This window comes from Scardinius erythrophthalmus (assembly GCF_964197995.2).
Source record: "Scardinius erythrophthalmus genome assembly, chromosome: 23".
Classification (NCBI taxonomy): domain Eukaryota; kingdom Metazoa; phylum Chordata; class Actinopteri; order Cypriniformes; family Leuciscidae; genus Scardinius; species Scardinius erythrophthalmus.
Genome location: NC_138243.1, coordinates 342,942 through 367,894, shown reverse-complemented (window position 1 = coordinate 367,894; position 24,953 = coordinate 342,942). Strand labels below are relative to the sequence as shown.

The window sequence follows — 24,953 nt, the reverse complement described above, 5'->3', positions numbered from 1 at the left end:
TCGCCTAAACACCATGCATTACGGCCCTACACACACACACACACACACACAATTTTTGTCAACGCAGACACACATCGCTCTCAGACATCCACACATACTCAGAAACATAATTTTTAGATCTTTGAACCATTCAAATCCTTCATGCACAGTCAAGTGCCCCTATAGTGGAAACCAGGAAAATAGCGTGCATTTCCCCCTATAGGAAATACACATGTAGTGACGTCATCTGGTAAAATACACTATATAATGCAAATATAATGCCTTTGCTTCAAAATGAAAGAATGTTTCAACATAAATCATGATTTATGTATTAATGACGGCCCCGGCTTTAAACGACGTTTTAATGGGAGTCAATGGGACATTTTTGTCCCTTATGGTACTGAATGGTGCTATTTGTTCTACACCGTGTGTGTTATACATATATATATATATTTTTTTTTAAATTTGTAAATTTATGCAAAAAGTCACAACTTTGCCAAATTACATATCATTGGCATTAAAACAGCCAAAATGGTCAAAGAAATAAAAATGAAAAGGACGAAAATGTCCCTAATGCAGCCTAAGGGTTAAGAGAAGAGAATTCAAGCTTCATGCCTGTATGTCTGTTTGCCTGTTTGACTGAGTATTCGCTGAGTTATTGTTCATTTTCGGACGCGTTTCAGAATGGACTATACTGACAGATAGACGGCAGAACTCGCATCACGTTTATTTTTCTTTATTTGGCGAAAAGCACAACACTTTGTTTTTATTGTGAGTGTACACAAAAATAATACACACTTAACAGGATAGATTGATGTACAACACAAGCATATAAGATAAAAATTAATATTTTTATTTTATTATTTTTTTGCACTCATACAGAAAAAAACGAGCCTATTGCGCCGGCGCGATAGCCGACCTCAGGGGGTTAAACAGCTGAAAGGAATTACCACTGCAATTACTAGGAATGAAGCATGAAGTAAAAGAATAGTTCACCCAAAATTCTAATTCTACATCTGTTTTTTCTATCTTTTCCTTTTCTGTTTTCTTTTTGGACAGATCCCTCTGTTTTTTGCCCATTTCTTTTTGTTTAAAAACAAATTGGTTTAAGTCAAACCCCTTAGGTGGTTAAGCTGAATGCTGTGTAGTGCTTGGTCCTGCCGGCAGCTGTTTGGTTGTAGGTCATGTCTGCTGTCGTTTTGGTGTAAGCACTGCCTGTTGCTGTGTGGAGCTTGGTCCGGTCTTGGACTTTCTCTGGTGGACTTTGGTCTTCAAAAAGCTGGAGGACAAAGTCTTTGAGACAGCAAGCTACCCGAGGTAGGTGCTTAGGGGCAGCTGGGCTCTTCAGAGAGGGATGAGCTGAAGATGTGAGAGGTTTAGCTGCCTTCTTCCCTGCTGCCTCTTCAGCAAAAAACAGAGTTCCCACTGCTGGAGGAGTCGACACATTTGCCAAGAGCCAGCCATCTGGTCGAGGATAATTTCAAAATCTTCCTCACATCAGTGTCGCACAGCATTTGTAGGTCACGCAGCAAAGCTTTCCTCTTGCTACTCTAGTCAAGGTAGTAGTAGACAAAGATGAGCATGTCTTCAATGTCAATACATAGACTCCTTGAAGCCTTTTCCACAGCTAAATGCATTAGGGTGGCATGCACAGCCGACCATGTAAATGTGGGGATTCTGTGACTTAATGAATGCTGCGACACCTTTTCTTATCCCCTGCATGACAGAGGCGTTGTCAGCAGAAAAGCTTACACAATTGCCCCATGGCATTTTCCTTTTGTTTAGTTCCTGGTCAATGAGATTGTATATCCCTTCGCCAGCAGACTCTCTACACTCAACAATTTTCAGGAGTACTACAACTATTTTTCCAACACTGGGATCATAGACACGGACAACCAAAAGAAAAAGCTTGACATCATCCATGTCTGTGCTACCATCGGTTGCAATGCTGAATAGGGAAGGGCTCATAAGGTCACTGATGACCTGTTCATCATTTGAGGAAAGTGTGTTCAATAAAGCTGCTGTCTTGGTTCGGGCACAGCCGTACTGCTGGGCAATTTGATCTGGAAACATCTTCTTAAATAATGGTCCAGCATGGTCAGCTATAGACACTGGCACATTGTGCTCAGCAATAAAGTTTGAGAAAAGTGTTTCTGCCCTGATGGTCCGTAGATCTTGATCTCCAAAAAACTTTGTGGTGATCTTAGGGACAGAGGCAATGGCACTTTCCAGTTTCTTGTGCTTTGGAACAAAGGAACTTCCACAAGGCGTCTGCAATCTGAAAATGTAGGTGGAGAGGGGGGAGATTATATTCTTGCATGTTGTTACAAAATATTATGAATTCCGTTACACACAAACACAAATAAACACACACACATCAACATGGAAAATTCATTCAAAGGATACATGTAATTTACATTAAAATACATTGTTTGGCTCATCACTAGTACCTTCTAGATTACAATAAATTATTATTACTGTGTAGAGGAATGGAGTGGATGAATGGTTGTAAGCTAATAAATAGGCCTAGGTAGTAATGTGTTAAAGATGAGAGTCAGACCAGGTTACACTTAGCCTTCTGAATTACACTGCGCAAACCAAAAGTAATACTACCCACTGGAGGAAGAAGGGTTGGTTCTCCACATAACATAAAATATTCATTTTATTTTATTATTCGTGTTCGCATTTATGAGGAAAAAATGTTAGGGGTGTGACAGTTCTCCGTTACGGACATGAGCGCTCTGAAAGCGGCACTAACTGCTTTAAACTTTCACAAAGACCTCAAACAGAAAGCACAAAGCCTTTCTTTAAAGTGAATTTCGTTTTGTATAAATTGTATCTTAATTTGAATCAATGTTTCATCAAGCAATTGCCTGGATTTAATAAATAGTAAATAGGATTTAATAGACAGAAGTAAATATAGAAGACAAGAGATAATCACGACATGGAGGCGCCGGCGTGAACTAGAGCTCGCCTCATAAATTAACCGAAACTCAGCACCTGCTTGACAGACCTGTCTACTTTTAAACAGAACAATTCAAAACGAAAGAAAACAGACTGCTCTCTGCTTGTGTAATCCGTATGAAACGTGCATTTCTCTCTGGCGCGTTCACTACTGCAAAGATCGCGAGACAGCATCGTCAACTTCATATTTGCAGTCGACACGACACTGATACAGGAAACACTTGTTTATTAATAAACAATTAAAATGTCTCCTTTCTATATTTGACATTATTCATAATCATTAGGCTACTTTTGCCGGTTCTTTGTGACAGCTTTTAGGTGCGTTATTGGCAGCGCCACCCTTACATGTTAGCCTACATGAACGCGTGAACTGAACTGAGCTCGTCACAGCTGGACTGCCTGTTATGATGTCAAGGTCATTTTTAATATTCATAAATTCAATTAGGCTAAAAATAGCCTAATTGTTACCTTTATCTTACGTTAATCAGCACCTGGCCTGTCTAAAACCTTCTAGATTTCTAGCCATTCAACCACTTTCCTAACTGGCAACTAATTTCCCCAACTAATGGGAAGGATGGCCGGTTTGATAAGCTAACGTTAGCCTATTGACACTATGAACGTTTTTTTTTTTTTTTTTCTCATTTTCCTTTTATTTTTAATATAATTATTCTGGGGATGGGGAGTATTTGTGTGTGAGACTGTGTTCGTTACCTGTTGCTCCTTGGTGACTGATGTCGATGTCCGTCCTGCAGATGGTGCAGAACGCATGATGAGGTAGCCTGGACATCTGGAGGCAAGGCCATCTCTCACGATAGCGGTCTAAAAATCTTTGTGTTTTTCGAACCTTTTTTTTGTGGCGGTTCAGCCATGGCATGAAAGCCTAGGTATCTTATCCGGCCAGTCTGGCTTGCTTGAGGCACTGAATTGAATTGGATGCAAAGCATGTGGATAGGAGGGGGAGGTGGGCGGCGGGTTAACATGCAGGGCTCTGATTGGCCGAAAGCTTTTCACTCCACTTACACGCTGTGGCTCAGCGGCAGAATCTGCGTCATAGACTGTAGGGCTGTCAATCTTCCTCTATAATACTATTCGAATTCCATTCCTTATTTTATAATGACTCCGTCTTCCCGACAGTACACAATCACTCGAAAAAGTAACAGGAGGACAAAGTAACAGGAGGACAAAGTAACAGGAGTAACAGTGCAAAATGGTGAGATATGGCTTGTTGAGGCTTTTTTTTTATTTGTTTACAAAGGTCCTAACTGTCAGTTTTGCCTGTTATGGAATGTATCACTATTTATGCCTAATGTCTAAAGCCTAATGTTTAATATTTTTTGAAGTGCAATTTTGTTTACATCCATTTTATTTATTAACATACATTTATTTTGTTAACAGACACTAAGAGTCCATAGCTTTTATTGTTTTTGGTTGTTTTGTTCATTTTTTTTGGATATTTAAAATGTTTTCCGTTTTCAATGTTTAATATTCTTTAGAAATAAAAGTTTCGTAAAATAAAAGATCGTTGAAAATGTGTACCTGCATTATTATGCCATTATAATTATATTAGATGAAAATGGTCTCAGAACGACAATATTATCATTTATCGCAATAATTTCTTGGACAATTTATCGTCCAGCAAAATTTGTTATCGTGACAGGCCTAATCTTGGATGACGTGGGGGAGAGAAAATTATCAGTCAATTTGAATTCTGAAGTGAACTACTCCTTTACCTTGAATTTGGTCTGAAGCAATACAACACTGTTAGGAGTTTTGGAAAAACTCCTAACAGTATGCACAAATGTAATAGAGGTGAGTGCCAAAACAAGCACTGCTTTAACTTAGCAAGATGCCACCCATGAAGGACAGCAACTTGGGCGTTTCCAGTGCGGTTAGCAGACATCAAACATCCAAACCACAAAAAAAAACAGCTTGCAAACGAATACTCGCCCTTAAGTTGCTCACCTTCGTCATAGTTTCACTGAAGATGCCTTCAGAGTTGTTGAAGACTTCCAGGACTGCATCGGTGGCGGTCATATTTGCATATTTGTTCCTAAGCTCGGAGTTTCCCACCTGGGAGTAGATCACAGGTCCTTGGGTGGGATCCAGCAGGCTCTTCTTGATCTCAAACATTTTGGCATCCACCTCCTTCAGAATGGTTTCTTTGGCCTTTTCCATGTGGCAATACTCAGCAGCCGATGCCTTATTCAACATCTAAAAACACAGCATGAGCAAATAAAGTGTTATAGTCAATATTGCAAACTGACCCAACAAATGCCACCATTGGATTAAGAATGATGGGAATTTTAGAGTGCAACAGTTTGGGAAAATTCTTGAAGGATGCAGGATTTTTCCTGCATAGAGAATTATGAGGCGGCCGCCTCCGTCAAATTTCGTGTCGCCTCCGGCTCTCGACAAAACTCGGACTGACAGTCACATGGTGAGATACACTTTTTCCACCGTGACGGTTCTGTTGCGGTTTGTGTCCATTCTCAAACCGTAGCCTATATAGTGCTGCGCGGATCGCGGATAATCTGCGGGGCGGGCGGGCCAAGTAATAAAAACATTCCATTCCAATTAATCGAGGGTGGATAATAGATAAATCAATATACTGAGTTGAGTTTAATAAAGACACGGAACTCTCATCACGGTAAAACGCAATGAACGTGCGTCACTCTTTTACTTTCGTTTTCAACAACGTAATTTTCTTCAGGGAAAACCAATCAAGGAAAACATATCAGGGCTCGACATTAACGCTTGTCAGGGACCATAGACTGTGTACGGGACACGTGTGTTTTTTTCTTTTTTGAAGGGAAAAGTGAGAGAGAATTGTACTACTTGCCCAACCGTACAAATGCCCTGATTAAAACAATTTTTAATATAAAAATAAAAAAATAACTAGGGAATCACCAAAAACGTGAGGATAATTTTGTTTTATTTCATATAATGTAAGTGGCGACTGATAACCTATAGCCTAGTTGATAATAATATAGGCCTACCTAATGTACTGACGGTAACAAAGTTGCGCTGTTGAGGCTCGCACAGTTATTTATAACATGTTATAGTTAAACAATATAGCCTAGGCTACACACGACCAGAGAGCTGTTTTCCTGAATGCCATCAAGATTGAAACAGAGACTGATTTCATAACAAATAACGTTAGTTAAAATGAAGTCACTTACATTTTAGACGCAATGACTGTTTTTGTTCTGTTTCAGCAGCGAAAATAGTTCCAAACAAAGATCACAGCAGAACCACAGCGCATCTCACAGCAACACTCATTACTGAATGATTCAGCGTTTTGAACGAATCGGTTGAGTCAAAGTTTCAATTACCCATTCATAAACTGCCTCATTCTGAATAAATCAGCCGACTGAACGAATCGTTTGAATGAATGACTCAATCACTCGCTCATTAAGACGTCACCTGCCGCCTCCTACTGGCAGTTTAGTTTCATAAAGTATCATTCTTTTCAACATTCCTTATTTGCATATTCTAATAATCTCATTTAATACAGTTATAATCTTTCAATGTAAATTATTTAATTTGATTGGTAACAGCCTAGTGTCTTATTATTTAATTGAATATATTGATCAAATTTAAGAATTTGAAATGAAAGATAGAGCATACATTTCATAAAATCAGGGGGGAAATGCCCTTTATAAAAGGTACAAAAAATTATTCTGAGTGTTTTCAAACAGTGATGTAATGAAACATTGACAATTTAAGTTTGAAGGGAGTAAAGCCTCTGTTTAGGCTATTAAGGAAATTTAATTTTGCCAAAAGAAGAACTTTTATTTTAAATAAATGTTCATTTTAAATCAGCCAACTTCAGTGTGATATGTTACTATATTATCATGCTTAACACTAAGAATATGAATAATTGTAATGTGATGATCAGATGCAGATATCTAAATCAAAGAATATGGGCGGTTGGCGGGTGGATTATTTATTTTTAACAGTGGATTCGGGTGACTCAAAGTGCACCAGATTAATGAATTTATCTTTAAAATGTACAAAATTTTCTTCCGGGGGGGCATGCCACCGGACTCCGCTAGAGGTACCGAGCTCCACCCACAAAAATAATGTTGGAAACACATTAGGCTATATGATGATCTACGAAAAATACAAATTTAATTACTTTATTATTAAAATACATTATTAGGATTTTACCACCTCCGCCTCATTTTGAGCCAGGAAAAACCCTGGGATGTATTTTCAATGCTTTGTAGATAGGGATGCACCGATATGAACATTTTGCAAATGCCGATAACCAATAATTCTTTATACTTAGATAAAAGTAAAAAACTATTATTTGGCTATTAGATCCATGTTTGAGGCAGTTCGACTTAACCCTCTGGGGTCCGAGGTGTTTTTGGGGCCCTTGAGATGTTCTGACATGCCCTGACATTTGTGCTTTTTTCAGTTGCTTATAAACATATTAATGGCAAAGGTGTAAATTCACTCTATATAGCACAAACAGGACTACCATAATATGTGAGCCACATGTATGTACATGTTTTCATTTTTGAGATAATAATGTTTATGCATGGTTATTGAAAAAACTAAAAATGAAAGTTTCTGAAATAATCCCACAAAACACATACTAAATATGTGTGAATAAGACTTTTGACTAATGGATGACTTTTGACTAAAATGATGTGAAAATCATCCTGCCTAATCATTCACATAAAACGATACATTGATTTTAGTTTTGTGAAACACTTTTAGTTTGGAAAGCCAATATGCGGATGGGGCGTAAACGCTCCAACAGCATCATGCATATTTAGTAGTTCACACCTGATGAGACAATGCCCCTGCATACTTAATGAGCCATTCATTCAGGTGTGTCACCTATAGCTAACTTAAAAAGGTTACAATTACAACAACAATTCAAGTGTAATCTTTCTTTGTAAAAACTTAAGTATACAAAACGTATTATTTGATGAGTTTATTTTTGACAAAACATACTATATTTAACATATGAGCAAAACTGGCAAACAAAAGCGTATTTGATGTGGCAATCTATTGTACAGTAAAAACTTTATAATCTATTCAAAACTAGTCATGTCTTTCAAAACTAAAGTATACATTTTATTATACTATTTCAAAGTAAAGGATTCATTAGTTAGTTGATGACTTTATTTTTGACAAAACACATACAGTATATATTCCTCATCTCAGTATAGCAATAGAGTTTGCTAAAAGCTGTTCATTCAATACAGCAGTATTTGAAAATCGATAATATTTTGTAAAATTACATTTATATTTGCATTTATGTCAAAACCTAGACACTTTTAAACATCAAAATGACATTTATTTATATGTATTCGTGTCAAAATGACATATAAACAGATTTTCCTATTCAATTTTGCATGGAAACGCTTCAAAGACGCTTGCGTGTCGCGTGAAAAATATGCGTCGGTTCTATTTCTAGCATGCACGCGTTTTCCACGCGGCTCGTGCCGTGCCTGAGACGCGCGTCTCACGCAGGCAGTGAGCAAACTCTAAACTGTTAACATGGGAGCCGAAATAAAAACGGACACGCCACGCATCCAGTGTGTCACCGGCCTTATCCAGCTGATGTGGGTGTTTCACAGGTTTGTATGGATCGCCTCACATTTGCTTTTGTATAGCGCAGTCTCCGTGGGCGGAGTCACATTAAAACTTAATTAGCTGAGATGAGAACGACTGACATCTCTCTCTTTACATACATATTACATAAACTGTGAATATTTGTTTTTTATAAAAATTACTTCATTTAAAAGAAGATAATTCAAGCTTCATGCCTGTGTGTCTGTATGCCTGTTTGACTGAGTATTCGCTGAGTTACAGTTCATTTTCGGACGCATTTCAGAATTGACTTCACTGACGGAGAGTAGGCAGAACTCGCAACATGTTTATTTTTCTTTATTTGGCGAAAAGCACAACACTTTGTTTTTATTATGAGTATACACAAAAAAATACACACTAAACAGGATCGATTGATGCATAACACAAGCATATAAGATAAAAAATAATATTAGTATTTCGATTTTTTTTTCCAATCATAAGGAAAAAAATGAGCCTATCGCGCCGGCGCACACACACACACACACACATGAATTGGAAACACTCGATCTGCGCCAGTGGACGCGCACCGTTATGAATGCCTGTGCAGCAATGTGAAACAACGGCAAGCACACACGCAACTTCTACGGAAAGACTGTATTCTCGAACTGTTTCGACTTTAATCTCGAAATGCTTGATTTTCTTTCTTTTAGACTACAGAACTTATTATACTTGTCAAAACGATAATAGAAACTCCACTATGGCTCTCTTTACATTTATTTTGTCCTGTTGTTGGCTTCAGCTAAGAAAAGAAATAGTTCGCCCCACACGTCCAAAATTCATAGCACACTTTAGATAACCTTCGGCAGCGAGTGCAGGCTCTTTGGTGGAGCTCTGCTCTGAAGGAAGTTCCATCGTGACAAATGAATGGACTACTAGCGGACTCGGAGTGACATGAAGACATGAATCAGAGGCACAAAAACGTTGACGGGGTGAGCGGTCATTATGTTTACTAATTCCTGAACCGTGCTTTGAAAAAAAAAGAAAAGAAAAAAGCGGATTTGCATGATTTACGAGAGCATCATTTTCACGTCGGAAAAGCCGGATTTCCGGATTTACCCGGAAGACTCACATCCCTGAATAATGTTTTCATTATAATTTTATGTAGCCGATATGACAGACTTGCGCTGCACATGTTGCACTGAACTCTATTTTCCTTTTTGAAGTGATTCAATCATATTTCAAGCAACTCAATCCCATCATGTTGAACAGTGGCATCTGAAGCGTCTCAGCTGAAGGAGATAATACATTGTTTATCAGCTTTAATATCTCAGCTACATTTTCTGCAGACACCGACATGGTGGCCGATATATCGTGCATCCCTATTTGTAGTGAGAACCCCCGAATCAGACATTTCCGAAAGAGGGGTGGACAGACCCAAAAATTATGGCAACAACAATAGGGAATCTTACCGAAATGGGCAACCCAAGACTCTGGATTCTGATGCCGAGTTCGTAAGGCGACTCGCAGCTATAATGGTCTGCAAGGTGCTTCAGGAAATCAGCAAGGTCAAATCTAGGTGTCGTGCTTCTACTCCGGAATATTCTGAGACTCTAAAGCAAGCAGAAAACCACAGCGTTACGTCAACGCAGATGTATAGGAATTGTTTTTTTTTTTCTCTGTATTGTGTCTTCCCTATTATATTGGTTATGTTGTGTGTGTTAAACAAGTGCAGTGCTGTGGAAAAGAATTTCCCCCTGGGCACAATAAAGTTATTCAATCAATGAGTATGTTGAACACTGGTCAAGAACACAGCCAATGCCAAGCTGACTCACCTTAAGAACGTCCACAGTTGTAATCTGACGTACATCATCATCTTTAGTATTTGCATCTATTTTGAACATTCGGTGGATAAGAGGGATCTTGCAGAGAGGACCCAGATGGAGTTCTTCAAAGCGTTTCTTGTTCTTCAGGTTGGCCAGACCCTGTCCCAGTTCGTAAAGTGTGCACACGCAAGACACTGCCTCCACTGACTGACGGGGAAAGAAACACATCATGTAAACTCAAGGGGTTTCATTTATAAACATTATTAAAAGTGTACATGCACCCGAAAGCAAAAAATGTTGTACGGCAAAAAAGTGTCAGACTTATAAAAGCGAGCGTACGCCAGAACTTGCGCAGAATCCCCTTTATAAACCCCAGTCAGAGGAAGATTGTGAACCTGCGTCTCCTCCCCGAAATAACCATATATGAGCTTACAACGCCTCCTTTACTGTGCATATCCTCATCTGCATATAATTTGCATATGCATATTCATGCACGTGATGCCATGTTTATCGGTATGTTGGAAACTCAGCTTTCGAAGACCAGGAGACTTGGTTCTTTCTTCAGCAGGATTCTTTATTGAGAACACGAGCTGTCGGTAGCTGCAGTCACCAAAGTCTATCTGAGTTCTATACAGTATAGTTTTTATACATTTACAAGGAGGAGGGACTTTTGGAGGTGGAGATAAATCAAAACAAAGCATAGGGATGATTTGATTCAATCAAGAATCAGCATAACACTATCATTCAAATGATCCAGTCAGCCTGACAGTATCACTCATACCTTCACATGATCATAGCTTAACTTGGGACCATGACACTGTTCCGGATACAATGGTTAATGTCCGACACCTGGGTTGCTTGACTTAATCTTCTTTGAAATATCACCATCTATGCCTCACATGCTAAAATCAGTAACCTAAATTAAACATTTAATAAATTTGTAATACAACAGGTACAAGACATTAGGAAAATATGAGATAATAAATAAATCAAATAGAATAAAATACATTTCAGAGAAAGTTTTTCTCAATCTTTTCCACTGGACAAACAGTATTTTTAATTGCTTTATATTTTTAATGGAAACAGATTGTGTTCATTATTGATTCATTATCTGCGTGTAAATATTTCCTCAGTCCACGAGTTCTGCTATTATCATGCGCTGAGCAAACATTAACACACAGCATGCCTCAGGAAAAGTGTACGAACGCAGCGCATCCGCTACTAATATTTCTATTTATTAGAATATAGAATATAATCTAAACTCCACTGAGAATGGCATATTTAATCTAAATGTGTATATCAGATGTAAAACAGAGTTTAAATCATTCTTGTATGTATTTAAACTTTTATCATGAACATGCACTGTATTTGTGATTAGGACTCATAATGAATATTAAAGTGGTTTTCCTTCATCAGCCGTCAGTCCCTCAGATCAACATCGGTGTCTCTAGAATATTCATACGCATGATCAGAGTTTACTTACAGATGTCCTTGCACACTCTCCCGTATCTCTCCCGTAACTTATGTGTGTGAAGTGTGAACTTATGTGAACTTATGCGTACGCTCTTTCAGGGCCTGTTTTGTGTGACGCAACAGTTATAAATGAGGCCTCTGAGACAAGTCTCATCACAAACCTACACTGGGACTTTTGTGTAGACCTCATACCTCAATGTACAGATTGATCTCCTGGGTGGTGCGCTGAAGGTCCTGCACTGCAGGTAGATGCCGAAGTGAGCAAACTCTGCTTATTACCTTTGACAATAGAGAAAAAAAAATTAGTCATGGTATTGACATTGGGATGAGCACAAAATAGGTCAGGATAGTGCTGGCTGGTCGGTATACCAGTTCATACCGAATACCGGTGTTTATTTTTGTTATGATAAGATTGTTTAATATACCTCAATACCGGTGTATGTCACTTTAACAATGCTGGGAACACGGCACAACACTGTTTGAGAGGGTTTTTTCACTGTTGCACTGTGTGGTGATGCACAGATTTATGAAGATGGACAGGTAAAACAATAATTAACAGCTATCAAAGTATAGTCATGTCAAGTCATCTTCATTTATATAGTGCTTTTAACAATGTAGATTGTTTCAAAGCAGCTTCACAGAGATAAACGTATAATTTATGGTAACAGAGATTGTATTGGCTTTATAGCGGTTCTTTAATAAAGTTATATTCCAGCTAAAGTTAGTTTTGATTGATTCGCTTCCGTCGCAACGATCATTTGATATTAAATTAGGGGCCGCTAAGACGACACCATTCTCTCTACACAGACTTTAAACGCGAGCCTGTGAGAAACGCTGATGGCATTCACATGCGCATTAAGAATTGGTTCTATAGTTATGTGCGTTTGAATTTATGTGCCCAGGTTTGGAATTCCCTACAGACCAAGCCTAAATAAAGTACTGGTGTTTCCTTATAATTTTTGATACAGAATTTAATTTTATTTTATCAATTCGGGGTAGATACGCGAATTAAGTTTCCCGACGACGCTTTATCTGTAGAGTGGTAAAGGGATCCTCCATAGGGAGAGACTAATTGGCACTTCAGCACTGCGTTGTCATTGGGTCCAGGTGCAGGTCCTTCATCAGATCTGGATACGGCCTGGATCCGGCAGGCTGCGGGAAAACCTCGGGGTAAACAAAGACACTAAAATTAGCGTAGATGCCATTCTTCTCATGATGTAACGAGTACATCAGGATTTATAGGAAGTGTTCCCGGTTCCGGCTGACCTAATCTATGCAGCCTAACATTAAATTATATAAGTCTATAATGTATTATGTGAATGCTAGGTCAAAGAGATGTGTCTTTAATCTGGCTTTGAACTGACAGAGTGTGTCTGCTTCCCGGACAATGGTAGGAAGACTGTTCCAAAGTTTTGGTGCTAAATATGAGAAGGATCTACCGCCAGCAGTCGATTTAGATATTCTAGGTATTATCAACTGGCCGGAATTTTGAGATCGCAATAGACGTGACGGACTATAATGCGTTAAGAGCTCGCTCAAGTACTGCGGTGCTAAACCATTTAGTGCTTTGTAAGTGATCAGCAATATGTTAAATGTATCCGATGTTTAATAGGGAGCCAGTGCAGTGTTGACAGAACTGGGCTAATATGGTCATACTTCCTGGTTCTGGTAAGAACTCGAGCTGCTGCGTTTTGGACCAGCTGTAGTTTGTTTATTAAACGTGAAGGGCAACCACCCAGTAGAGCATTACAGTAATCTAGCCTTGAGGTCATGAACGCATGAACTAATTGTTCCGCATTTGTCAATGAGAGCATATGGCGTAATTTAGATATATTTTTAAGATGGAAAAATGCAGTTTTACAGATACTAGACACATGACTTTCAAATGAAAGATTGGTATCAAAGAGCACACCCAGGTTCCTAACCGATGACGAAGACTTAACAGAGCAGCCACCAAGTGTTAGACAGTATTCTAGATTATTACGTGAGGAAGTTTTTTGTCCAATAATTAGAATCTCTGTTTTTTCAGAATTTAGAAGTAAGAAATTACGAGTCATCCATTTTTTTATATCAGCTATGCATTCTGTTAATTTTGTGAATTGATAAGTTTCGTTAGGTTGTGAAGAAATATACAGCTGAGTATAGAGGTGGGCGATATATCGTTTAGACGATAATATCCAAATTGTTGTCTGGACGATATGCAAAATTGGGATATCGAATATTTCATAATTTGTACAATCCGACCCCCAAAACATGAAAAGAGCTGAAAGAAGTTAAAGAGAAAACAAATAACGCACACTATAACCGTCTAAACAATTATATGTAGCGATTTTAAATAGGGCAGTACTATTCCCGGAAGAACCCTCCGAGTGGCCTGGCGCGGGACGTCAAAAACGCACATTCATAGGCTACGGAAATTCGAAATAGTGCGCGCAGAAGCACATGCGCAAAACCGTTTTGTTAAATGATATAAGAATTATTTTTATTTAATCATATGTCATTTTACAATAGGACATTTTACAGACCTAGCTACGTTTTGCGCATGTGTTCCTGCACGCACTTTTTCAGTCACAAGTTCACAACACAGCAATCAGAGGAGGACGCGTTGAAAACTGTAATGCTCTTCCTTCATAACTCGTACTGAGAAGGTTTGAGTTGCAGAGGAATATGTGATTCTTTCACCTGTTCAACCACATAAAAGTTTAGTAATTAGTAAGTCCGCGCTTTTTCTCTTGTTGTTATATGTGCTGAAGGGCCGCTGTGCCTTGGTGAAACGGTGTTTGTAGCCACGAGCTCTTTTCCAAAACGCCAAAAACCTAAAAAGCTGCCTCAAAGAACCAGCAAAAGTAATGATTATTAATGAATATGTAAAATATTGCAATAAGACATTTTAATTATTTATTAATTTGTGTGTCGGCTGCAAAGATGAAGTTGACGATAGGCTGACTCGCAGTAGGCTATAGAACGCACCGGAGAAATGCACATTTATTAGGCTACATAGTTTTATTTTGTTTTGGATGGTTTTGTTTAGAACCAGCTTTCTGTAAATATATTTCACATTTTTTAGGCCTGTGAGGCGAGTAGGCTACGGTTCGGTTCATGCTGATATAATCTCCATGTTCAAGCAACTGTTGTGCTAGCCTGTTTTTACTTTTTATGTATTTATGTTTTAAATCCAGGAAATTGGTTAATGAAAAAATTATTAAAATTAAGATACAATTAATACAAAACGAAATTCGTTTTAAAGAAAGGTTTGTGCTTTCTGTTTTGAGGTCTCTGTGAAAGTTTGAAAGTCAGAGCGCTCGCGTCCATAATGGAGAACTGTCACGTAATATTGTTTTTTCCTCATAAATGCAAAAAATAAAAGACAAAAGACTTTTTTAAAAAGACAAACTATCAATTTTTTGGGGGGAAATGATGGCTTTATAGCATTTTGGGGAAAAAATGGATGGATTTATAGCGTTTTGAAAATATTTTTTTTTTACTTTGAATTTATCATCAACAATATTGTTGTTTGATTTAATAATCACTGTTGCAAGAGGTGCCTAATTCCGTTTTTTTTTTTTTTTTTTTGTAAGTGGAAAAAGTAGGGGCTACCTCAGATTCTGTTCAGTTAGCTCCTTTATTGTTTTTTCTATAGCCTACAATAATAGGTCAAATGCAGCAAGTCTTTGCCAGTTTGCACACATTTCTTTGAAGGATGGCAAAAATATCGTCTGAATATCGATATCGAGATATTGGAAAAAAATATCGAGATATTCATTTTTGTCAATATCTCCCACCCCTAGCTGAGTATCGTCGGCATAACAGTGAAAGCTAATGCCATGCTTCCTAATGATATCTCCTAATGGTAGCATGTACAGAGTGAACAGCAGCGGTCCTAGTACTGAGCCTTGTGGTACGCCATACTGAACTTGTGATCGATGAGACATCTCTTCATTTACTGCTACAAGTCATTTACTGCTACATTGCTATATTACAGTGTTTCCCATACATTGGTTCACAATATCAACACTGCCCGGCACAAATAGATTTTCCAGAAGGCTTTGACATTGTTAAATAAACATGAGCACTGCATGTTTCAAAGTCAAGACGCGGCACGGGTGTTTTAATATGAATGTATTTGGAGGGAACTGACTGTCTTTAGAAAAGTTTCTATGTTATTTTCAATCAATCTTTATTTATCTTTCCTGATAAAGCAGTGTTTATGAGCGCCTCCTGCTGGACCTCTTTGTAAACAGCATCGTTTTATGGGGTCTTACAAACCTGTATTAATACTAGTGTGCCTACAATATTCACTCATGACAGTAAAATAGGGCAATCTGAGTCAATCTACTGCAGTGTTTCCTCTCTCAATCAAAAGAAAATGTGGTTAACACCCAGTCATGCTTTCAAAAAAAATTAAATAATACACCATCATGTACCGTGAAACTGGTATAATTTAGAAAAATACCGTGATATAAATGTTTGGTCATACCGCCCAGCACTAAGGTCTGGATAATTTCCCAAGACACAAACCCTCTCAATGGTCACATGCTCTCCTTCGGCTGCAAGGGCTCTCATGACATCCTCCGCCAAACTGTTCACTTCGCTTGAGCTCATGGCCTTTCTCTGTCTCCCAACATTGTTTTCATCTTCCAGCAAGGCTTCTGCTGCCCTCATGTTTGCACCATGAACCTCCCTCATCTGGCTGTGGAAGGACTCATAGAAGACAAGCCCTCTTCCCTCCTTCAGTTTCTTCTCCTCAGCATTGGGCATCTTGGAACCAAGAACTGGGTAGTCACTAGTGGACAGATTACCAGGGGCGATTGAACTTGCCTTGGGCCGAACCACTTGTTCATCCACCACAGGTTTGGACTGAACCTTCTTTGCTTTCTCATCAATCTTCTGTTGTGGTCCTACAAGAATAAAGCCAACAATGGGTCTCATTCATGAAACACGAGCAGAAAGAATTTTTGTGTAAATCGTGTGTAAAGTGGTTCTGGCGTAAATATTTAGATTTATTAAAATGTTTGTATTTTCCAAATGTTAGTTGGTACGAAATAAATCTACACCTGCTCCCAGCCACGCGTAAATAGTGCGTTTAACATCCAAACGTTTTGCTGCATTTTAATTCACCTTAATCGGGTACATATTTACACAGCATTTTGAAAAAATATTATATATAGTAATTACATACAGTTTTTCTTTTTACTTTTATTACGAGAGCCAATAATAGCATCTGCAAACGGAAAACAAGTCCGCAAGTCTTTTTTTATTTATTTATTTATTTTTTATATTCAAGCTGTTTATTCATTTTTATTTTAATTTTTTATTTTTTTTACAAGTCCGCAAGTCACAAGTGCTGCAGTCAAGCTTCATGTCGAACCATTTTCTTTTCACTTCTGGGACTGTTCGATTAACAGATGAAACTCCATTAACTGCATCTGTAATATGCTGCCAAGCATTTTTACCTAAAGCATTATAAACCTAAAAAATCCTCTTTTTTTTAGGACCTGATACACCACTATGTACGCTTGAAGATAAAATGTGGCGTTTTGAATGAACTTCTGATAATAAAACTTTTAAAACTGCATCTGAGAAATTTCTCTTCATCATTCGCTTTTGAGAAGACATGTTGAAATCCTTTGTTTCGTGTCATAATATTTTGCCCATATATAGTTGTCAGTCGGTTTTAATGGCCGGGATTTATGGTAATTGAGAGAATGAGCGTGCACGCGCGTCCCATTTACGACTGATTGGAATTCATTAACCCACACACACATTTCACTATCAAATCTGACGTTTGCAAAGTATTTGTGAATCAGGACAAGAATTTTCGGGAATGTCTCTTTACGCGCAAATCACTCACATATTTACTCGTATATTTATGAATGTTTCATGAATGAGACCCAATGTGTTTTTAAAGACTTAAAGTTATAGTTCACCCAAAAATGAAACCAACCCCATGATTTACTCACCCTGAAGTCACCCTAGGTGTATGACATTCTTCTTCAGACGAATAAAATCGTAAAAGTTGTATTAAAAATGTACTGGCTCTTCCAAGCTTTATAATAGGAGTAAATGGGCATATTTTTTTTAAAGGAGAAGTTCACTTTTAACATGAAAATTCTGTCATCATATACTCACCCTTATGTTGTTTCAAACCTGTATGAATTTCTTTCTTCTGCTGAACAGAAAAGAAGATATTTAGAAGATTATCAGTAACCAGACAGTTTTTGGGTCCCATTGACTTCCATAGTATATTTTTTTCCAACTATGGAAGTCAATGGGACCCAAAAACTGTCTGGTTACTGATAATCTTCTAAATATCTTCTTTTCTGTTCAGGTTTGAAAACAACATGAGGGTGAGTATATGATGACAGAATTTTCATTTTAAAAGTGAACTTCTCCTTTAAGTCCATTCATGAATGCATCGCTTCACTTCAGAAGGCCTTTATTAACCCCCCCACAGAGCAGTTTGGGACACTTTTATGATGGATAGATGCACTTTTATCATGGATGGATGCACTTGAATGGACTTAAAAAAAATGGTGCCCATTCACTCCCATTATAAAGCTTGCAAGAGCCAGGACATTTTTGAATATAACTCTGATTGTATTCGTCTGAAAGAAGAATGCCATACATCTAGGACAGGGGTGGGCAAACTACGGCCCGCGGGCCACATACGGCCCGTTAGGCTGTTTAATCTGGCCCGCCGAGTATTTAAAAAATTGTCTTAAGATCGCATTAATTTAGCCTTTTTTCTTGCAATACTTTGCCTTATATATTGCGTTGCATATATTTGACAATCGGAATATCAGATATTGCATGCATGCCATAGCTAACAAATGTAAAAAAGGAAAAATGACATAAAAGCTGATCATCATTCATTCAGCGCTGTTGTGGCTGCGGTGCGTCACATAACAAGCAATGACGCGTCACCATGGAAACCAAACAGACAGCGACTTAAGCGCATAGACTGGTTGTACGTTAATGTTTTTTCCTTTTTTGGAAGCTCACAGAGAAAAAAATTTTTGGTAACCGCTTGCACACCTTAGTTTTTCCTTTGATTTGTCTGCTATTTAGTTTTAGTTATTTTAATTTTAGTTATTTAGCTCCACTGGATTTGTGGATGTATCCTGACTGATTCCGTTTATCGACCTTTATCGCTCGGCTTTCGACTACGCTCGTGTCTGCCATGTAGTGCTACAGACCCCGTTTTTTTTTTTTTCATTAAATGTTCTGATCTGCCTATGTTTTAATTTATTATTCTTAAAATAAATTTGTATTCGTTTATTTCGTTTTTTTTTTCCACAAATGTATGACTTTTGGAAGTGCAAATTGCCATGCAGTTTTGATAAAGGTGAATTAACGTAACCTTCTGTCATTTTTACTCTTCTAAGTGTACACTTGCAGGTATTTTGTTTCTAATTTACTGTTAGGCCCATTAAATAATAATAAGAATAAACAGTATTTAAAAAGTATAGGCTATCTAACATCTGACAAATTAAAAATTAACATCAAGACATAACATGCTAAATGGGGGATATCTAACATAAAAAAAATGTATTGTCAGAATATCATCTCTCAGTTGTTAAATTTCGCGCAGACGTTGCCACAACGTAAATGTCTGTTTGCTCAGCCCGATCTCATGAAAGTGCGAATACCACGAATTGTATTTGTAGTGCTTATGATACGCAAATTTCGCGTGCATATGATACGCACTTTATGGCATGTAATAGGCATGCACTCCACACTCCTAATCCTAACCAAGGGGTTTACAGTGCGTAGCATATGCATGCAAAAATAAAACAAAGAAAAAAAAAAAACATTTTTGCCGTATAAATGGCACGAGAAATAAAATTTGTGGTATAGATACGCACTTTCATGAGATTGTGCTTACCTATAACATACCTATAACTGCACACATCATGCAGTGAAAGCACGAGGGACAAAAGCGATGTCAGCTCGCAGTGCCGCGTACATCGTTAAAACAATGATTACAATATCATAATAGACAATACACATCGCACACCTCTACGCACATAAAGAATGAACTTAGAATTGAACTGACATTTACCAACTCGCTTCTCCTCTCCTCCTGTTTTGCGTGCAGGGGACAGACGTAATGCTGCCGCCAATGTGACGCGAATGTCACGTGAACAAGCAAATCCACAAAGAAAGAATTAATAAATAAAAAAAGTACGCTAATTAGATGGTTCTAATTAGGAAAACATTTAGAAATATTCTAAGTCAAATTGCCATTGAAAATGTAAGACCTTTCATAAGTCAAAATAAGACTGTTTAAGACTTTTTATAGCCTTAAATTTTAAAAATCGAATTTAAGACTTTTTAAGGATCCGCGGAAACACTGAACTTGCTTTCGGGGATGGATTCGCAGGTGTTGGATCATTGTTCACTGTTGGTGGGATTGCAGGGGTTGGGACTCTTCTGTGATTCTTATGGAAGATTCTCTCGTTCTCCACCAAAAGCTCATCGCTCAGAGAATCAATGAAGGAGGCGATTGAGCTAAAACCAAGGTCGGACAATTTGAGGTTACGCTGATAGTCCTGACTGAAAAATATAGACAACAACCTAAGAGGAATGCCTTTAGGATTTCCCTTAACCAGCTCCACAACATCTTTATAAACCCCAATGTGCACGGGTGCTGAGAAAACCATTGAAAAATCATATATGAGAACCACATGAGACTGAATGACATAACCCTTCATTGTAATGTATTTACTTGAGCCATAAAAATTTAAAAATTACCTGTAGGTGTTGAAGCTTCAGCCATGACACTCCTGTAGAAGATTTGCCCATTTTTCACGTACAGCTCTTGGCTTAGAGAGTCAATGAAAGGTGCAATTGAGGATAACCCCAATGCTTTCTTGCTCAAGGGTCTCCCATACGCCCTATCATAAAACTCTGCTAATTGTGAAAGAGGAATGCCTCCCTGGTAGCTTTTTACCAACTCCACGACATCTTTGCATCTTTTTTCAAAGTCTTCACCTGTAAAATATATGACAGCACTTTCAGGATAATGTAAGATATATTTGAAGATGGCTTCCCTGGCAGTACTTATTATCCTTTACAAAACAGCTACAAAAATTGAATTAATGGATCTAGAAGTTGAATATAATGTGAAATCAGTACCTGTAGAAACGGTGTTTTTCTTGTGAAAGATCACACCATCTTCTACCGTAAGATCCTTGCTAAGAGAGGCCACAAACGTTTCCATCGACGGGAAACCAAGTTCAGCAGGCAAAAGGACTTGTTTATATCTATGAGCAAAGATCTCTGCTAATTTATCAAGAGGAATTCCTTGAGGGCATTTTTTCACTATCTTGATGACTTTCTTACAAATTTCCTTCTTAGGAACGCCTTTTGGGGGTTCCTTATCCAGCTCCACAACGTCTTTACAAATTCCATCAATATAAAAAAAGAGAAAAAGCATAAAAACATAAATGAGAACTACCTGAGAGTAAATGACATAACCCTTCATTTTATTGCATTTATTTGAGCCTTAAGTTGACAAATTACCTGTAGGTGTTGAAGCTTCAGCCATGGCACTCCTGTAGAAGATTTGCCCATTTTCCACGTACAGCTCTTGGCTTAGAGAGTCAATGAAAGCTGCAATTGAGGAGAACCCCAATTCTTTCTTGCTCAAGGGTCTCCCATACGCCCTATTATAAAACTCTGCTAATTTTAAAAGAGGAATGCCTCCCTGGTAGCTTTTTACCAACTCCACGACATCTTTGCATCTCTTTTCAAAGTCTTTACCTGTAAAATATATAACAGAACTTTCAGGATAATGTAAGATATTTGAAGATGGCTTCCCTGGCAGTACTTATTATCCTTTACAAAACAGCTACAAAAATTGAATTAATGGATCTAGAAGTTGAATATAATGTGAAATCAGTACCTGTAGAAACGGTGTTTATCTTGTGAAAGATCACACCATCTTCTACCGTAAGATCCTTGCTAAGAGAGGCCACAAACGTTTCCATCGACGGGAATCCAAGTTCAGCAGGCAAAAGGACTTGTTTATATCTATGAGCAAAGATCTCTGCTAATTTATCAAGAGGAATTCCTTGAGGGTGTTTTTTCACTATCTTGATGACTTTCTTACAAATTTCCTTCTTAGGAACGCCTTTTGGGGGTTCCTTATCCAGCGGAATTCCTTGAGGGTGTTTGTTCACTATCTTGATGACTTTCTTACAAATTTCCTTCTTAGGAACGCCTTTTGGGGGTTCCTTATCCAGCGGAATTCCTTGAGGGTGTTTTTTCACTATCTTGATGACTTTCTTACAAATTTCCTTCTTAGGAACGCCTTTTGGGGGTTCCTTTTCCAGCGGAATTCCTTGAGGGTGTTTTTTCACTATCTTGATGACTTTCTTACAAATTTCCTTCTTAGGAACGCCTTTTGGGGGTTCCTTATCCAGCTCCACAACGTCTTTACAAATTCCATCAATATAAAAAAAGAGAAAAAGTGTACAAACATATATGAGAACTACATGAGAGTAAATGACATCACCCTTCATTTTATTGCATTTATTTGAGCCTTAAGTTGACAAATTACCTGTAGGTGTTGAAGCTTCAGCCATGGCACTCCTGTAGAAGATTTGCCCATTTTCCACGTACAGCTCTTGGCTTAGAGAGTAAATGAAAGCTGCAATTGAGGAGAACCCAAATTCTTTCTTGCTCAAGGGTCTCCCATACACCCTATTATAAAACTCTGCTAATTTTGAAAGAGGAATGCCTCCCTGGTAGCTTTTTACCAACTCCACGACATCTTTGCATCTCTTTTCAAAGTCTTTACCTGTAAAATATATGACAGAACTTTCAGGATAATGTAAGATATTTGAAGATGGCTTCCCTGACAGTGCTTTACATTATGACAGGCGATTCGGCCACTGAAAATCCTACTCTGGTTTAACCCCCTGGGGTCGGTGGTCACGCCGGCATGACCAGCTCGCTTTTTTTCTTATCAGTGCAAAAGAGACTCAGTTGATTTTGATCTGTGTTATACATTATTCAAAACTGTTAAATTTCTTATTTTATTTGTGTACACTCATAATAAAAACAAAATCTTGTGTTTTTCATAAAATAAAGAAAACGATGCGCGTTCTGCCGTCACACTCAATGTGAAGTTCTGAAACGCGACAGAAAACGATCAGTAACTCAGCAAATGCTTTTCACACTGGCATGAGACATATGTCTTTACAAAGCTTGAAGACTCCATTTTTAAATGATGTAAATTATATCAAAAACAAATATTCTCTGTTTAAAGGGAAACTAGGTAACTTTTTTACCTTAACTGAACAGCTTCGGAGTCAGTGGAATGGTTATATTACTTATTTCGGGTTGAATGGTGGTGGTTTCGCACCCCCCTGGTGCCCGAGAGCGGAAAAAACTCACTTGCAACTTTGGGCCGCGGGTCGGCGGCAGGAAATATCGCGTGATATCAGGTCTCGCGATGTAACGAATTGCTTGACGGCACTGCACACGTACACGCCCCCATTCAAGCACCGGCTAGCTATAAGCGAAGGGCAATGATAGATTGAGTTATGGCTGAGCCTGTAATAAAGAAGCAGAAAGCTAGGAAATCATTGTCGGAGGACCAACGAAAGAGGAAACGGGACACTGACCGAGCAAGAAGTCAGACTCGAGTAAATATCGGACCGGCTTTTTCAGAATGGCGAGAACTGAGAGAAACAGAAGCCTGCAAAACGGATGCTGACCTGGCTGCTGTTGCAAGTATCTTTGGAATAAACTGTTAAATTTCAAGTAATTGTGACCTCAGGATGTTTGCTATTGTCTGTAAAGGTTTTTATTATGATCGCTGTCTGTTACGGGCTTACTAGTACGCTACGTTAGATACTATAACTTTGATGTTAGCATTGTCATTAGCAAACACGTTTGATTTCTGTAGTTGTTTGGCCATTCCTCTGTAGGTTTTATTTGTGTAACTTGTAGGTTTTATTTGTGTAACTTGCACTTTTATGTCACTAAGTCAACGCATCTGATAATAGGCAATAAACATGTTGCACATATCATGATCGAGCTAGAAAAAACGTTCTGATGTTTTCTTAGACAAGCAAAGGTAAACTGTCATTCTACCAGATGAACTTATAGACCTTGCTAATATAACTTTAGACAAATATTAACCTCCGAAATATTATATTTTATGCTCATGCCCACTCTCCCAAAAACAAACAAACACGAAAGCAGTAGTTCGCCTCGTTCATATCGTTCGTTCCCGGTAAAAATACTGAAGTTAGTATGCATGACAACCTATTTTTTACAGTCTATGATGACAACACAATAAAAAAAAAAAAAATCGCCATCAGTTGGAAATAAAATATTGCTTTACTTGCCTCGGTAGACATAACTGGTTTTGAAATAAGTGGTTCATCTGCTCAGCTGGGTTGACAGCTGATCAGCTTGGTTTTGCTCGTGGCGAGGGGGGAGGGACAACAGTTCGTTTTTATGACAGAGTGTTTGAAAGCATTTACTACCAGACACTAGGGGGAGCTTCGTAGAGAAAAAACACTCAGGGTTGCCTGGTGTCCCTTTAAGTAATCCGTATTAATGCTGCACGATTAGGGGAAAAAGTCATATTGCGATAATTGAGGTCAATATTGCGATTGCGACATGCGATATAATAAACAGGGTTTTTCCTGCATAGAGAATTATGAGGCGGCCGCCTCCGTCAAATTTCGTGCCGCCTCCGGCTCTCGACAAAACTCGGCGCTTGTGTCCATTCTCAAACCGTATAGCTAGTGCTGCACGCAGTGCGCGGATAATCCGCGGGTCGGGCAGACCAAGTAATAAAAACATTCCATTCCAATTAATCGAGGGTGGATGACAGATAAATAATTTTGTGTTGAGTTTAATAAAGACACGGAACTCTCATCACGCTAATGAACGTGCGTCACTCTACTTTCGTTTTCAACAACGTAATTCTCTTCAGGGAAAACCAATCAAGGAAAACATATCAGGACTCGACAATAACCATAGACTGTGTCCAGGACATGTTTGTTTTTCTTTTTTTGAAAGGAAAAGTGAGAGAGAATTGTAGCCCATCCGGACAAATGCCCTGATTAAAACCATTTTTAATATAAAAATAAAAAAACTAAGGAATCACCGAAAACGTGAGGATGATTCTGTTTTATTTCA

General features: G+C 38.3%; 1 protein-coding gene across 1 annotated transcript in view; it reads right to left on the bottom strand.

The window, feature by feature from the left end:
• LOC308684189 (uncharacterized protein) overlaps positions 1-24,953 on the bottom strand; it is a 128,543-nt gene that overhangs the window by 3,085 nt on the left and 100,505 nt on the right. Inside the window, exons 4-14 of the mRNA XM_081355307.1 lie at positions 22,354-22,593; positions 21,697-22,227; positions 21,315-21,554; positions 20,928-21,188; positions 20,544-20,783; positions 20,149-20,439; positions 16,308-16,687; positions 11,982-12,068; positions 10,326-10,523; positions 9,963-10,103; positions 4,906-5,154 (exon numbers count right to left, since the gene is read on the bottom strand). Coding sequence (XP_081211433.1) covers positions 4,906-5,154; positions 9,963-10,103; positions 10,326-10,523; positions 11,982-12,068; positions 16,308-16,687; positions 20,149-20,439; positions 20,544-20,783; positions 20,928-21,188; positions 21,315-21,554; positions 21,697-22,227; positions 22,354-22,593 — 2,858 coding nt within the window. The remainder of the gene's footprint in view (positions 1-4,905; positions 5,155-9,962; positions 10,104-10,325; positions 10,524-11,981; positions 12,069-16,307; positions 16,688-20,148; positions 20,440-20,543; positions 20,784-20,927; positions 21,189-21,314; positions 21,555-21,696; positions 22,228-22,353; positions 22,594-24,953) is intronic.